The sequence below is a fragment of the Triticum urartu genome, chromosome 3A, assembly GCF_056163025.1.
Source record: "Triticum urartu cultivar PI428250 chromosome 3A, HENAU_Tu73, whole genome shotgun sequence".
Classification (NCBI taxonomy): domain Eukaryota; kingdom Viridiplantae; phylum Streptophyta; class Magnoliopsida; order Poales; family Poaceae; genus Triticum; species Triticum urartu.
The window spans coordinates 27,398,289-27,414,875 of NC_141875.1; the positions used below are offsets into that span (position 1 = coordinate 27,398,289).

Below are 16,587 nucleotides of genomic sequence, written 5' to 3' on the forward strand. Positions count from 1 at the left end.
GTCAACAAATCAATTCCAACGAGGTCGTGCTCCTCTTTAACTCTCAGATACAAAGTATTCGTCCCTCCAGACTCTCTGCATGTTTTCATGTACCAACCATGGAATCTTCGCATCATCGTTGTTAGAGATTTTTCATCTTTGACAAAAGGCTTCCCGTAATGGTATTGGTGTTCTTCCACCTCCAAGAAATTATATTGTACATCGTCGGGCAGGTAATCTTCAAGATTTCTATAACCGGGCACCATCCTCGGATCATTAGCGATGATATTGCTAGACAACTTGAGCGGGGGGCACGATTGGTCTGCTTGTTCGCCGAGCTGGGAAATTTTTTTCCCAACTCGTCGTTCTGCTAACCTTCGATCACTGATAGTATTTCCCGACCGCTCCGCTTCGATATATACCTTTGAAGTAATGCGCTCATAGTTGTTTTTCAGCGGGGACTTTGGTGGTTTCCTCGAGGCATTGATAGTGCTCTTTGATTTCACAGGGTCTACCTTCTCCTCTGGAGGTGGATGTCTCTTTGCTTTCACCCCTTCAGAAAAGTCCTTCACTTATTTTTCCATGATCTTCGCGTTTTCTTCCACGGTCCTCTCGTACGGTAACTTCTCTAGAGGCTTGAGAGGTGGACCGAATCTGTATTGCCTCCCACCTCTGGGTGTACTACTAGACGCCGGAGTAGACGGAGCGGCTGCGGCGGTCTTCTTTCATGCTTGCTTACGAGGCGGGGGACTACGACGCGCCGGAGCAGCCGGGGCGGCGGCGGGTCTCTTCCGCCCTTGCTGGCGAGGCGGAGAAGGAGGAGGCTGATGGCTGCTCGGGCGCGCCAGCGCATGCGGAGAAGGAGGCAGAGTGCCGCCACACGCCGGAGAAGAAGGCTAAGTGCCTTGATCACTCGCCAGAGGAGGAGGCGGAGTGCCGCCACGTGCCGAAGAAGAAGGTTGAGTGCCCTGATCACTCGCCGGTGGAGGAGGCGGTGGAGGAGGCGGAGTGCCCTGACTCGCCGGAGGAGGAGGAGGAGGAGGCGGAGGCGTCCAGTTCGGAAGGTTGATGAGCTCCTTCATCCACAGGCATGGAGTCTTCAGACAAGAACCCAGCCGAGTCTCCCCGTCACCCGTAGGGTGGTCAAGTTAGAGGTCATCCAATCCTTGTGTGATTTCATCCACCATCACCCTAGCATATCCTTCTGGAATCGGCCGGCAGTGAAAAGTTGCGCCAGGTTCAGGAGGTGCAACAGAGCCAACAGCCGCCTTGACTTTAAATTCCATCCACTGCGTCATAAGGTGGCAATTCTGAGACTCCGTGATAGCATCCATTGGGTAGCTAGCAGGAGCCGTGAAGACAGGCTCCTGAAGTAGCTCCGTAAGCCACGCTGCTTCTCCACTGAGATGGCGGGGTAGCTTCGGGTGTAGCAACTTCGGCAGGTCGCGTGCTGCGGGCCTCGTCTCGTTCCTCTAGTGCTTGTACCCTTGCGTGCAGCGCCTGTAGTTGGGTCAACTCCTTTTTCTTCTTCCTCTCCCAGCGTTTGTAACCGCCTGCGTCGGGAAATCCAGCCTTCCACGAAAGGGAGCCTGGCGTGCCTCGGGTCCGTCTGGGGTGCTCATGATTCCCGAGGGCCTCTGTGAGCTCATCGTTCTATTTGTCCGGAACGAACGTCCCTTTCTGCGCCTTTTCGATATACTCCTGAAGCTTCTCGATGGGTGTGTTCAGCTGCTCGTTGGTCCAAACGCACTTCCCTGTTACAGGGTCCAATTTTCCCCCAACCCCGAAGAACCAAGTCCTGCAACGTTCTGGCCAGTGTCGCGTCTCTGGTCCGATCCCTTTATCATTGAGGACATTCTCAGCCTTGTCCCACAACAGTCGGGCTTTCAGGTAGCCACCTGACCCCGTGAGATGGTGATGCTTCTTCTTTGCAGCATTTTTCTTGGTTGTCACTGACATCTTCGCTGCTCTCTCAGATTTCTTTTTGGTGACAAATGCGGGCCACTGATCTTTGTTCTTCTCAAATCGGCCGATGAATTCTGGGATGATTTCAGCTCATTCTTCCACCTCCTGAATAGCTCAGCCATCTTCTTAAGAGCATAAGCCTTGATCATTGGCTTTTTAACTGGATTCTCCGGATCCTCCTCTGGCGGGAAGGTGAAATTTTCTGCAGCGCGGTCCAAAGATCAGCTTTCTGCCTATCGCTAACATAAGCACATTGAACATAAGACACCTGCGAGTCTTTGTCTTTAGGCTTCAACCATTGCTCGATGCTGATCGGGATCATGTCCCTAACTAGACCCCGCACTGAGCATTAAATTTTTGCTTGGTCTGGAGGGGTTCAATTAGTTGGCCAGCGCGATCAATTTCGATGATCGTGTACCTTTCATCCGCGCACAACTTTCTCTTCGGGCTTCGTCTCGTTACCGGATTGTTGCTCGATCCGGAGGGCTAGAAAAGAAGAAAAAGAAGAGAGTTAATATGTGTACATACCAAAAACAATTAATGCATCAATTACACATGCTTAATTAATTAATATATATATATATACATGGCTGGACTCCGTTCGGTCACCGGAGCCGTCATCACGGTGTCCTTCCCCCTCCATTCGGCTGCCGGAGCCGTCATCACGGTGTCCTTCCCCCATCATTCGGTCACCGGAGCCGTCATCACGGTGTCCTTCCTTCTCCATTGTTTGATCATCGTCGTAGCCTACTTCTTCATCCTGTCTTTCCAGACCATCGGTGCATGTGTCGTTCAGAAACGACAAGACGGCATCACTTCCATGTGCGATTATCTCCCCCAACACCACTTCTATTGCTTCGTATCGGGGGTGTAGATCCATAGTTTCTGCAAATATTTACAACATGGCAATTATTATTCAAACATGACAGATGGATATATTAGTGGCAAACATAGAACTAGCTAGCTAAGCACAATAAGGAATCATATTAGTTGCCTGGCCTCGATGCTTCTCTAGGGTTTGGGGTGGCCTCGGCAACGCTTCAAGGGTTTGGGGTGGCCTCAACAACGCTTCAAGGGTTCGGGGTGGCCTCGACGACAACGCTCTTTTAACTTGGTAAATTTGCGTGGCCTCAATAGAGTTTGTCGATCGGGTAGGGGCGGAGCGGGAGGGGGTAGAAGACCGACATCGTTTTTTTCTAGGGTTTGGGTGTCCTCGAGAGTTTTTGTCGAGCGAGAGGGCCGGGGGGTGCTCCCGACGCCCCCCTCACTTTAACAAAGAACTACCTTAAAAAAGACTTGCTTCGCTGCGGGTGCTCGATCGGTGCGACGTGGACTCGATGGAAACACTATGAAAATGCAGTGGTGGCCGGGCCGGGCGGTTTTCTTTTCCTTCTTCATTTTTCCTTTGTTTTTTCTTATATGTTTGTTTTCGTTTTCATTCTACATTTTCGTACATATGAAAAAAAATATAGTTTCTATACAAAAGTGCACAATTTGTATGAACAAATTACGACATCTAAATTAACTATACATCTAAATAAATATAACTACACATCTGAAATTTTCTTAATCTTAAAACTAAACTAAACATAAACTAAAATAATATAACTACACATCCATCCATACATACATACATACACATACATATACATCTACATTATATATGAACAAAAAATACTAATTTTATGAACATAAAAAGGTCTATGAACAAAAAGACATCACCGGGATAATTGCTTTAACTAAAAAAATTCATATGAACTCACTAATTAAGGGGGCGGCGATCTACGAGGAGGTAGGGCACGGGGGTGACGGTGAGGGGCACAGCGATGGTGAGGGGCGCGGCGACAGGCGACGAGGAGGCAGGGGGCGGCGACGGCGACGGTGAGGGGCGCGGCGACGGGCGACGAGGAGGCAGGGGGCGGCGACGTCGATGCTGGTGAGGGTCGCGCGGCGACGGGCGACAAGGTGACGCAGGGGCGCGGGGCGGCAACGAGAGCAACGGCGGGGGCGGGGGCAGCCTGGTGGCGTCGATGTGCTCGGCGTCGTCAGGGGCAACTGGTGTGATGAACTCTGGAAAAAATTTAAGTGCCACTTATATACCAAGAGCATTGGTCTCGGTAAATGGCACAAACCGGGACCAATGCCCCCCTTTAGTACCAGTTGGTGCCACCAACCTGGACCAATGGCCGCCGCTTCCCACGCTTTGGTCCCGGTTGGTGGCACCAACCGGGACTAAAGGGGGGGCATTGGTTCCGGTTGGTGCCACGAATCGGTAACAATGCATCCCTTTAGTCCCGGTTGGTGTCACCAACCGGGACCAAAGGCCATGCACAGCATGGTGGTGCTGGGAGTTTTGTCCCACCTCGCTAGTCGAGAAGGGCGCGCAGTGGTTTATAAGCCCCACTGCCGCACCCCTCTCGAGCTCCTCTCCATTGCAGGCTTACGGGCCTAATTCTGACTGTAATGCCTGATGGGCCTACTGGGCCTTCTGCGGGCCTGAATCCTGGCCCATTGATGGGTTTCTAGTCGTATTCAGGCCGTGGTGGCCCAGTAGGTGGCAATTTTATATTTTTCCCATTTTTATTTTCTTTTTTGCTTTATTTTTTGTTTTGTTTCTACTTACAACAAAATACTTATTTATTTTATTTTGTTTCTAATTACTTATTTATTTTATTTGATGATAATTCTTTTTGCTATTAAAGTTTCTAACAAAAAAATTTCTTTATGAAATTTCTTTTTGCTTTTAATGATTTTAAACAGAAAATACTTTGATAATTTTAGTTGCATCAATTTTATATAAGTTTAGTTTCATAAATTTTAGAGGTTACTTATAATGTTTTGAGTAGAAAATACTTTGATAATTTTAGTTTCATAAATTTTATTTATGTTATCAAAGTTTATTTTATTTTATTTTAATTTGTTTCTACTTATATATTTTATTAAAGTTTATATTATTTTGTTTCAAATTACTTATTTATTTTATTTTATGATAATTCTTTTTGCTGAAAGACCCTGAAATTCGTATATATTATGCATTTACTAATTATTTTGAGCTATAAGACCCTGAAATTGAAAAGCACTACAAATGAACTCTGAAAAGGTTGAAAGTTGGCATGGTATCATCATTTCACCCACATAGCATGTGCAAGAAAGTAGAGAGGCTTACGGCAAAAACTGGATGCACTTCGTGTACAAAACGGACAATCTCTTTCGAAGTATCAGGGTTTCATACGGAAACTCGTCTGTTAGAAAGGGATTTCATTTTTTTGAACTTATTTGAACTCCATACTTTTTCTGTGTTCAAAATGCACCATTCAAAACCACATCATCAATTTTCAACCCTTTCTGACTTCATTTGTTATTTTTCATGCATTTACTGATTATTTTGAGCTATAAGACCATGAAATTGAAAAACACTACAAATGAACTCTGAAAAGGTTGAAAGTTGGCATGGTATCATCATTTCACCCACATAGCATGTGCAAGAAAGTAGAGAGGCTTACAACAAAAACTGGATGCACTTCAGGTACAAAACGGACAATCTCTTTCGAAGTATCAGGGTTTCATATGGAAACTCGTCTGTAACAAATGGATTTAATTTTTTTAAACTTATTGGAACTCCATACTTTTTCTTTATTCAAAATGCGCCATTCAAAGCCACATCATCAATTTTCAATCCTTTCTGACTTCATTTGGTATTTTTCATGTATTTACTGATTATTTTGAGCTATAAGACCCTGAAATTGAAAAGCACTACAAATGAACTCTGAAAAGATTGATAGTTGGCATGGTATCATCATTTTCAACCACATAGCATGTGCAAGAAAGTAGAGAGGCTTACGGCAAAAACTGGATGCACTTCATGTACAAAACGGAGAATCTCTTTCGAAGTATCAGGGTTTCATACGAAAACTCGTCTGTTACAAAGGGATTTCATTCTTTTGAACTTATTGGAACTCCATACTTTTTCTGTGTTCAAAATGCACCATTCAAAGCCACATCATCAATATTCAACCCTTTCTGACTTCATTTGTTATTTTTCATGCATTTACTGATTATTTTGAGCTATAAGACCCTGAAATTGAATAGCATTACAAATGAAGTCTGAAAAGGTTGAAAGTTGGCATGGTATCATCATTTCACCCACATAGCATGTGCAAGAAAGTAGAGAGGCTTACGGCAAAAACTGGATGCACTTCGTATACAAAACGGACAATCTCTTTCGAAGTATGAAGGTTTCATACGGAAACTCGTCTGTTACAAAGGGATTTCATTTTTTTAAACTTATTTGAACTCCATACTTTTTTGTGTTCGAAATGCACCATTCAAAGCCACATCATCAATTTTCAACCCTTTCTAACTTCATTTGTTATTTTTCATGCATTTACTGATTATTTTGGAGCTATAAGACCCTGAAATTGAGAAGTATTACAAATTAACTCTGAAAAGGTTGATAGTTGGCATGGTATCATCATTTCACCCACATAGCATGTGCAAGAAAGTAGAGAGGCTTACGGCAAAAACTGTATTCACTTCGTGTACAAAACGGACAATCCCTTTCGAAGTATCAGGGTTCCATACGGAAACTCGTCTGTTACAAAGGGATTTCATTCTTTTGATCTTATTTGAACTCCATACTTTTTCTGTGTTCAAAATGCACCATTCAAAGCCACATCATCAATTTTCAACCCTTTCTGACTTCATTTGTTATTTTCATGCATTTACTGATTATTTTGAGCTATAAGACCCTGAAATTGAAAAGCACTACAAATGAACTCTAAAAAGGTTGAAAGTTGGCATGGTATCATCATTTCACCGACATAACATTTGAAAGAAAGTAGAGATGCTTACGGCAAAAACTGGATGCACTTCGTGTACAAAACGGACAATCTCTTTCGATGTATCAGGGTTTCATATGTAAACTTGTCTGTTACAAAGGGATTCCATTCTTTTGAACTTATTGGAACTCCATACTTTTTCTGTGTTCAAAATGCACGATTCAAAGCCACGTCATCAATTTAATACATATAGCTCTCATGAATAGATAAGTGACCAAATTAATAGATGTTTATCATCACATTAAAAACAAAGTACATGCATAGTTCTCATTGAAAAACATATAGCTCTCCAGAGCATCTAGTTAAACCATACATTGAAACTATGTAAAACCTTTCAATGCAACAATAAATACGATCATAATCACAACCAAGGTAAAAATTGATCCAATGGCATAATGATACCAAGCCTCGGTATGAATGGCATATTTTCTAATCTTTCTAATCTTCAACCGCATTGTATTCATCTTGATCTTGTGATCATCGACGACATCCGCAACATGCAACTCCAATATCATCTTCTCCTCCTCAATTTTTTTTATTTTTTCCTTCAAGTAATTGTTTTCTTCTTCAACTAAATTTAACCTCTCGATAATGGGGCCGGTTGGAATTTCCAGTTCAACTACCTCCTACATAAATAAAATCTATGTCAACTTGATGGGCATAATTGTCATAAACAATAAATGAACCAAATAGTTATAAAAAATAATATATACCACATCCGAATCATAGCCAGGACGAGGGCCGACGGGAGCGGATGCCAAAACCATCGCACTATATAATAACAAGCAATAATAAAAGTAAGAAAATTAGACAAGTATCTATCTGAAGTAAGAATTTTTTCTTTCAGAAGAAGATAAGAGGCTCACCACGGTGGTGCGGGCGACGAGATCAGCGCGGGCGATCGACGACGGTGAGACGGGGATGAGACGTGACGGGCCGCTAAACCTAGACAAATCTCGGGGAAAATGGAGCTTGGAGGTTGAGCTTTGAGAGAAGAAAGTTTAACTAGCGTGGCTCGGACATTTCATCGAACACCTCGTGTGCATAGGAGGTGAGCTAGAGCACCCAAATGCCCTTTCCTCGCCAACCAGAAAAAACAGAGCACTGTGGAGTGCTCTGCTACGGCGACGGGGTATATATAGGCAACTGATTTGTCCCGGTTCGAGGCTGGAACCGGGACTAAAGCCCAGCCTTCTGTCCCGGTTCGAGCCAAGAACTGGGACCAATGTTTGTGGGCCAGGAGCGAGGCTCATTGGTCCCAGTTCATGCCTAGAACCGGGACAAATGGGTCCATACGAACCGGGACCAATGCCCACGAGGCCCCGGCCGCCCCCCTGGGCTCACGAACCGGGACAGATGCATCCATTGGTCCCGGTTCGTGGAAGAACCGGGACTAATGGGCTGGCCAGACCCGAACGAAAGCCCCTTTTTCTAGTAGTGTAAGAGTCAAACACTATCAATTCTGTCTCAATACTGTTAGTGGCTTTATATAGCTACAAATTATAATTTCGATAGTGCCTTATATATAAAAAGGGCCCTGATAGGTGCCGGCGCATCAGCCCAACTTTGGGCCGGTCGGGCCCGAGCTGTTCGATCTGGCCTGCCGCAGTCGTCCGATTCTTGCATCCCCCCTCGCTTCGTCTTTTCCTCTGGTCAACTCTCCCAGGAAAAACGTCCCTGTCCCAGCCAAACTTCCTTCATGTAGTTGCGCATGTGCTCCCTGACGAGCTTGCCGCTCCCCTCGACACTCCTTGCAACACCCCCATCCCCACCCCCATCCCCGCGTTGAAAAACTGGACACGCCGGCTTCCCCACGGCTGCAACACCGGCCGTCACGGGTCTAGCAAAACCGGTGGCCGACGAGTTACAAAACGATGAGTTTTTTCAAAGCTGGAATCGGCGATTTAAAACGATGCAACCAGCTGAAATGAAAGTTGCAACCGGCGATTCAAAAAGCTACTACCGGCAATAAAAAAAATGCAAACAAACTAATCAGAAGCTGAAAGTTGCAATCGGCTAATGAAAAAGCTACAACCGATTATTTGAAACTGGCACCGAAGATCCAAAAAGCTACAACCGGCTGATAAAAAAGCTACAACTCGTGATTTGGGAAGCTGGAACCGATGATTTCAAGAAAAGATGCAACACAAGCGATTTAAATAAAAAAAGCTGGAACGCGATATAGAAGGGTGCAACCCATTAAGCAGATTGCTACTACCGGCAATTAAAAAAGCTACAACCGTGTGGGCAATTTGATAACCGAATTCATCCCTGGGGAGAGTGGATCTTAGCGCTCCCGCCGCTCGCAAATTCCGTCGGCATGCGTGCGGCGTCGTCCCCGCCACACACAATACCACGTCTCCTGCTCCTACCGCGCGGCACCTGACCTCCAGCAACAACCAGCGGCAGCGCACGCAGCCACCCCCTGTTGCATCCAGAAGACAAAAGAAGCTTGCAGGAGTGGATTGGCAGTGCCACCGTAGCAGATTAGCCCCTCGAATTGATGAAGCAGGTCAGCGGCCTGGAGCTACGGGACAGGAGGAGGCCTTGGCGGAAGCAACGCAGTAGCTTGGAGCAGCCATGCTCGTGAGAGATTGAGAGTAAGTGGTGGGGGAGAAACACGGAAGGAAAGGATAATGAGAGGAGAGATATTTTCTGAATAGAGCGGTGCTGTGTATCGTACGATTGTACGCCAACGTGCGGCTCAGGGGAGACCGGCCGAGTGTTCAGCCGGCGCGCCGTCCCCAAACATTTATCATATAAAAATGGAGGTAGGACCAATTTCCTGGCAACAACACCAACTTAAGTCCTGCAACTGGGTGACGGCAAAAATCACAGCAAAGCCACACATGCACACAAGAAGGGCGATAAAGAGAATTCATATGAAATCTCAGAAATGCTTTCTTTCACATGATTATATGATACAAGAAGAAAGCAGCCACAACCAAACTACAGAAACACTGAAACATACTGGTAAAAGCTTGCTGGAGCTGGAACTTGTGCCGCACATCTAAAAAATACCTGGAGGTTGGGATAAAAATTCACAGCCCCCTATTCCAGGTGCCTTTCAGTTTCAACACATGAAAGACTGGTCAAAATCCAAAGAGAAAGGAAAAAACGAGGGGGCAAAACAGAGCAACCTGGCAGAAGCAAAGGCAATGTTCAGTGAAGGAGGGAGGGATTGATGAACTACATAGCTAATCCTACCGACCGTGGTGTATGGCCGCATAGCTAATCCTACTAGCTAGTACCTTCCGAGAGTGGTAGAAGTGGTGCTGATTGGGTAGTGGTAGCTAATCCATGGCGGCGTAGTTCCAATGATGAGCAACACCAGTTTCTTGGACGCGCGCCGTGTATGCCTTGTCACCGACCTCGTTGTGCCACACGGGAAGCTTTGGCATCTCGATGCCGGCTATATCTGGCCATTCCTTGGCCGGGCCAATCAAAACCCGACGCAAAAAACCCAGGCCCGAGCCCGGCCTGGCCCAACTGTCGGGCCTAAAATGGGGCCTGAGCCCGGCCCATCACACTAAAAGCCCGTTGGGCCTCAGGCCACGGGCCGGGCCTCTTCCTGAAATGGAGAAATCGACGGGCCCGGGCCTGGCCCGGCCCGGCCTTCAGGCTCAAAACCTAGGCCCGAGCCCGGCCCATGGACAAGGTCGGGCCGGGCCGGGTCGGGCTTTTTCGGGCCGGGTCGGGTTGGGCCGACCGGGCCGGGCTGCCCATGGCCAGGTATAATGCCGACCTTGTGTTGCGCGTAGGCTCCGTGGTACGCACCGTGGCCACCGGCGCTGTTGTGGCAGGCCTTGTGCCCGGCCTCATCAATTGCGGTGGGTGGCAGGTTGTGGTAGGCCAGCGCTGGTTTGCGATAGTCGGTGCTGTTGTAGGCACTCCCGTGGTTACTTGTATTGAATTCATACTCTAGCCAATTCATGCAAAAGTCTGAACTGATGGAGGAAGGCGGGCAATATATTTCAACACTCCCCCTCACGTCTAGTCTATTTTAGTCCTTAGACGTGGGATCGATGTAGGCCGCATAATCATTTTTATTTAATACTGCGTTGGCAGGGTCTTGAACTCAAGACCTCTTGGCTCGGATACCACGTGAAACATATTAGGAAGTGTTGAACGCTTTGCTCAGGCCGCATTGTATTATATAGAAGGTATGCCGTGGCTTACAAGGAAGGGATCGACCGAGAGAGAAAGATAGATCGATGCCCAGTTGGTTACAGAGAGGTTTAACAGAAGAAGAGATAAGAGAAAGATTACAAAGTTGAACCACTCTCCTATCTCTTTACAACTTGTTCTAACATTCCCCCTCAATCTGAACCGAATAAACTTTACCAAGGTTAAGATTGTTCTTGAACTCATTCAACCTTCTTGCAGTAAGATGTTTTGTGAAGCCATCAACAAGTTGATCACCAGTTGGTATAAAACGAATATCAAGTAGCTTTCCAGCTACTCTTTCTCTGACAAAGTGAAAATCAACTTCAATATGTTTGGTTCGTGCACGGAAAACAGGATTAGCTGAGAGATAGGTTGCACCAATATTATCACACCACAATCTCGCAGCTTGTGCAGCCTTGATCCCAAGCTCATATAGCAAAGTCTGTATCCATATTACCTCAGCTGTAGCATTAGCCAGAGCTTTATACTCAGCCTCTTTACTTGATCTAGAGACAGTGGCCTGTTTTCTTGCACTCCATGACACACGATTTGTTCCTAGAAATACAGCAAAACCACCTATGGACCTTCTGTCATCAGCACACCCTGCCCAGTCTGTATCAGAGTATGCAGTAACAAGCATAGACAATATAATGACTTGGTAATCTGAAGTCCAAGACCTCCTGAATATTTAAGGTACCTCAAAATACTTTTTACTGCAGTCCATTGAGTTGTTCTAGGTGCATGCAAATATTGACATACCTTATTAACAGAGTAAGAAATATCAGGACGAGTAAGAGTCAAATATTGTAGAGCACCAACAACACTTCTGTACTTTGTTGCATCTTCTAGTCCAAGCACCTCTCCACTTTCGACTGTAAGTTTTTCTGAAGTTGAAATTGGTGTACTCAGAGGTTTACAATTTTCCAATCCTACTCTCCTGACTATGTCAGTGGTGTACTTTTCTTGTGTAAGATGTATACCATTCTTTATCTGAGTAACTTCTATGCCAAGAAAATAATGAAGATCACCCAAGTCCTTGAGAGCAAACTCCAACTTCAGATCATTAAGCAAACAAGTGGTAGCATGTGCACTTAAACTAGCCACAATTATATCATTAACATAGACAAGCACAAAAATAGTGATATTATCTCTATGATAAAAGAACAATGAGGTATCTGCTTTAGATGGTGTAAACCCAAGTTGTTGTAGTTGCATGTTCAATCTTCAGTACCAAGCTCTTGGGGCTTGTTTCAAACCATACAAAGCTTTATCCAACTTACAGACATAGTGTGGTGCACTTTGGTCCTCATATCCTGGTGGTTGCCGCATGAACACTTCTTCCTCAAGAACACTATGAAGAAACGCGTTCTGAACATCTAACTGTTGTAAACTCCATCCTCTAGAAACAGCAATAGATAGTACAAGTCAAATAGTAGCAGACTTAACAACAGGACTAAATGTGTCTTCATAATCAATACCAAACTTCTGTTTGAAACCTTTAGCAACTAGTCTAGCCTTGTATCTGTCTATGCTTCCATCAGATTTTCTCTTTATTTTGTATACCCATTTCCAATCAATGATATTGTGACCTTGCCTTGGTGGTACTAGATGCCATGTTTTATTTTTCATGAGTGCATCATATTCATGATCCATAGCTTATTTCCAATCTTTATGTGCAAGAGCATCATGCAAATTAGTTGGTTCACCAATACTACTGAGAAAAGCAAGTTTAACTTTGTCATACCTGACCGTACCATCAGTGTATTCTTTTGCTTTGATAATACCTGACTATGACCGAGTATGTCGCTGAGGAGCCGCTGGTGTTGTAGGTGCAGAAGATCCCGGTGCAGAAGATGCTGTAGGAGCCGCTGGTGCTCTAGGCGCAGAAGATCCCGGTGCAGAAGATGCTGAGGATCCTGCGCAGAAAATCCTGGCTCCGGATCTAAGAAGGATTCGCGCACAGAATCTGCAGAGGGGCCCGGCTCATGATCCGAGGATGATCCTGACCCCGCAGACCCCGAAGGCGCCCCGCTGTCGGCGGCTGGCTCGATCCGCGGGCTCCCGGCTCATGAGGCGCCATGTGGAGACGCGGTTTCTCCCGCGCGTGGGCTGGCGCGTGGGGTGGCGGGGCCCACCAGGTGGAGACTGTCGGCCACAGCCACGTCAGGATGAGATGGGCCCGTGCTGGTGTGCGCCTGATTGGCTGCATGCCGATCTGCGTCGTATCATGTGACAACAGGAGCAGGGCTGACGCGCGGATCAGCGCCGGATCGCGCGTCGCGGTTGCCAGGTGAATCAGCCCTGTTTTCCACACCATTTTTGTCCTGCTCTGCACACATAAAGTGACGCCCCAATCTTGCACAAACATCATCGGAACCACTGTGTTCGGCAGAATATTGCACATAGTCACTTTTATTTAGTTCACCCTCGTGATCTGGAGGTAGTGCTATCTCAGCACGAAGAAGGGCTCCGACGTTTGGATGAAGTTTAGCAAACGGAAAGAGGGTTTCATCAAAAACGACATCTCGAGAAATATAAATCCATCCAGTTGCAACTTCTAGACATTTGTATCCTTTATGAAGATTGCTATAGCCAAAAAAGACACATTGAGTTGAACGAAGCTCATGTTTATGACGATTGTAAGGACGGAGATTGGGATAGCAAGCACACCCAAATTTTTTGAGAGAATTGTAATCGGGTTTTTGATGATATAACCGCTCTAATGGAGTGATGTTGCCAATAACTTTACTAGGGAGACGATTTATAAGATAGGTGGCAGTAATGAATGCTTCATCCCAATACTTGAGAGGCATAGACGCATGGGCAAGAAAGGATAGACCAACTTCAACAATGTGGCTATGTTTCCGCTTAGCGGAGCCGTTTTGTTGGGGAGCACGAGGGCAGGACACATGATGTTCAATGCATATGCTACGGAAGAAAGAGTTGAGCTTTTCATACTCCCCTCCCCAGTCACTTTGGACTGCCAAGATTTTTGTGTCAAAGTGTCGCTCAAAAAGTTTTTGAAACTCTTGAAACACAGAGAAGACTTCAGATTTGTGCTTGAGCAAATAAATCTAGGAAACTTGCTAAATTCATCAATGAAACTAACATATAATATATTTTTCTGCCAAAGGAATCTCTTGCATGACCCCATACATCACTAAAAATAAGTTCCAACGGAGCATCAGATACACTATTTGACTTGGGATAAGGGAGTTGGTGACTCTTGGCACATTGACAAGCTTCACAAATAGACTCACTAATGGGACTATGTGACAATGAGAGATTGCCTTTATTGACTACTTGTTTAACAATGATCGAAGATGGATGTCCTAATCTTTGATGCCACCTTGCCAAAGAGGGCTTGATGACGGAGAATTCTTGACGATGCTTGCGACTAAGTGCTCCAGATGTGATGGGGTAGAGACCTCCAATGCATCTACCGTGATGGAGGAGTTCCCTCGTTGCCCGATCCTTTATAAAAAAGTAATGATGGTGAGTTTCAAAGAAGATGTTATTATCATTGGCTAAACAAGACATGGATGCAAGGTTTTTTGTCAGCTTGAGGAACATGAAGTACATCTTTTAACACCAGATCACGTTTAAGTGTAGGGGAATTAATAAAATATTGACCAATGTGCTGGATATCCATACCTCCACCACTTGCGGTGTGAATCTGATCATTGCAGTGGTACTTTTCACGGAGGGCAAGCTGTTCTAGTTCACTTGTGACATGGTCCGTTGCACCAGAGTCAACGTACCAAACTCCTTCTCCTCCTTGTTCACGCATGGCGGCAGGAACATGACGAGAATCAGACAGAAAACTATCATCATACCTGTGCCAACAGTCCATGACTTCATGGCCTGCCTTCTTGCAGAGCTGGCACTGAGGACGAGCACGGGAGGAAGAGGGACTGCGGCTGTTGTTGGAGTTGAAGTCGCCACCCCCTGCCCTGTTGTTGTTGTAGCCGCCGCTGCCGCCGGTGGTGTTGTAGCCGCTGCTGTTGTTGTAGCCGCCGCTGTTGTTGTTTGTGTAGTCGTTGCCGCCACGCCCGCGCCCACCGCTGCATTGCCCCTGGTGACCGCGCCCATGGCCACGGCCACGAGACGAAGCGTTGGCGGAAGATTGATGAACGTGAGTGCCGTGAAGAAGGCTGAGGCGAGCATCGAAGCTCAAGAGCTGGTTGTACAGCTCCTGAACAGTGATCGGTTGCACCCGAACAGCAAGGGCGGAGACCACATGATTGTAGTCCATGTCCAGGCCGGCGAGGATCTTCGACACAATCTCGGGATCGGAGAGCGCGGCGGCGGTGCATGCTTCTTCATCGGTAAGGGTTTTAATTTTTCCAAGATATTCAGCCATGGTCATGTTACCTTTCTGAAGATTCGTGAGCTCGATGCGGGTGTTGATTGCTTGAGCTTGGCTTTGGACATCAAACATGGCATGGATCGCATGCCACACTATGGCCGGCGTCGGGAGCGTCGCGACCTGTGCCAGAATCTCGCGGGATAGGGATCCCATCAAGACTCCTTGGAGCTGCTGCTGCTGTGCATACCAGAGGGATCGGGCGAAGTTGACAACCAGTTCTTCCTTGCCGTCCTTGGTGATGGTGAGCGTGGCTGGCGGTGGTGGATTCTGCGCGTCGAGGTGGTCCTTCATCTGTGCGCCGTTGATCTGGGGCAGCACGATGGCCTTCCAGAGAAGGAAGTTACCCCTCGTGAGCTTCTCTTGCGGTGGCGATACGAGGAGGGGGGTGTTGGTGGAGGTGGAGGAGGAGGAGGCAAAAGCGGAGGATGAGGTGGTGATGAGCGCACCCATGGTGCTAGCCGTCATGGCGGCAGAGGTGGTGGACATGTAGCTTGGTCGCGGGGTAGCTAGATTCGATCTATTCCTTATCTATCGAGGAAGGGGCCCTGTTACCATATTGAATTCATGCTCCAGCCAACTCATCCAAAAGTCCGAACTGATGGAGGGAGGCGGGCAATATATTTCAACAACCTGTGTGGTCATGGTGGCGATGGTTGCCGAAGTGCTCCTCCTTTCGGTAGGGCCGCTCGCCGCCTTAGTCGTCTGTTCTGCCCCTGCCGAAACACGAGGTGAACTCCAAGAACACTTCTGTGGTGACTGAGCTGGCGACTAGACTATCTGGATTGCCACTAGCTACCGGAGGATGCGAGGAGGAGATGGGAAGGCATAAACTGGCTGCATTACTTGACTAGTGTTGTTCTTGATGCTTGGAAATGATGGTGTCTAGGTTTATATGATATCTCGTGTGGTGGTGATGGGTAGAGACGAGCTTGTGCTGGACGCGACGTGTTCATGAAGCCTAGGAGAAGCGAGTCCGGTTCGTCCTCTCCTCGTCTACACTGAGCGCGTGAGTTTGAGCTTAGGCACAGGTGGTGGTATTGGTGTGTCGAGGCCGTGCTCCTCCAACCCAAGTTCGCTGGTCTGATTTAGGTTGGCCATGCGTGGTAGGGTAGTGCGTCTCGCGTGTGGTCGTGTCCCAGGCTTGTTGCCTTGCGGACGACAACGTGACTGTTGATGACACCCCTCCATGTTCATTGATCCTCACAGACCCTTGAAACACGATTTCTTCAAGACAGATGGAACTTGGTTTCTATAATTGGTCGCCTGTCA

The 16,587-nt window shown here is 46.7% G+C and overlaps 1 protein-coding gene across 1 annotated transcript; it reads right to left on the bottom strand.

Moving 5' to 3' along the window:
* Positions 1-10,329: 10,329 nt before the first annotated feature.
* On the bottom strand, positions 10,330-15,783 carry LOC147978123 (uncharacterized). Its single transcript, XM_087514653.1, has 9 exons — positions 14,604-15,783; positions 13,202-13,278; positions 12,734-12,825; positions 12,181-12,348; positions 11,930-12,045; positions 11,709-11,833; positions 11,534-11,561; positions 11,127-11,309; positions 10,330-10,703 (listed from the first exon to the last, which is right to left on the bottom strand). Exons 1-9 carry the CDS (start codon positions 15,781-15,783, stop codon positions 10,330-10,332), a joined length of 2,343 nt encoding a protein of 780 aa, XP_087370779.1.
* Positions 15,784-16,587: the final 804 nt, after the last annotated feature.

What these genes read in the sequence shown, in the direction of transcription:
- LOC147978123 (XM_087514653.1), bottom strand. Translation starts at nt 15,783, where the DNA reads ATGACGGCTAGCACCATGGGTGCGCTCATCACCACCTCATCCTCCGCT. An exon ending in GATCCGGCGCTGATCCGCGC is followed by an intron (nt 12,826 to 13,201) that starts GTCAGCCCTGCT and finishes TTCTGCGCCTAG; the next exon opens with AGCACCAGCGGCTCCTACAG. An exon ending in AGTTACTCAGATAAAGAATG is followed by an intron (nt 11,834 to 11,929) that starts GTATACATCTTA and finishes TTTCAACTTCAG; the next exon opens with AAAAACTTACAGTCGAAAGT.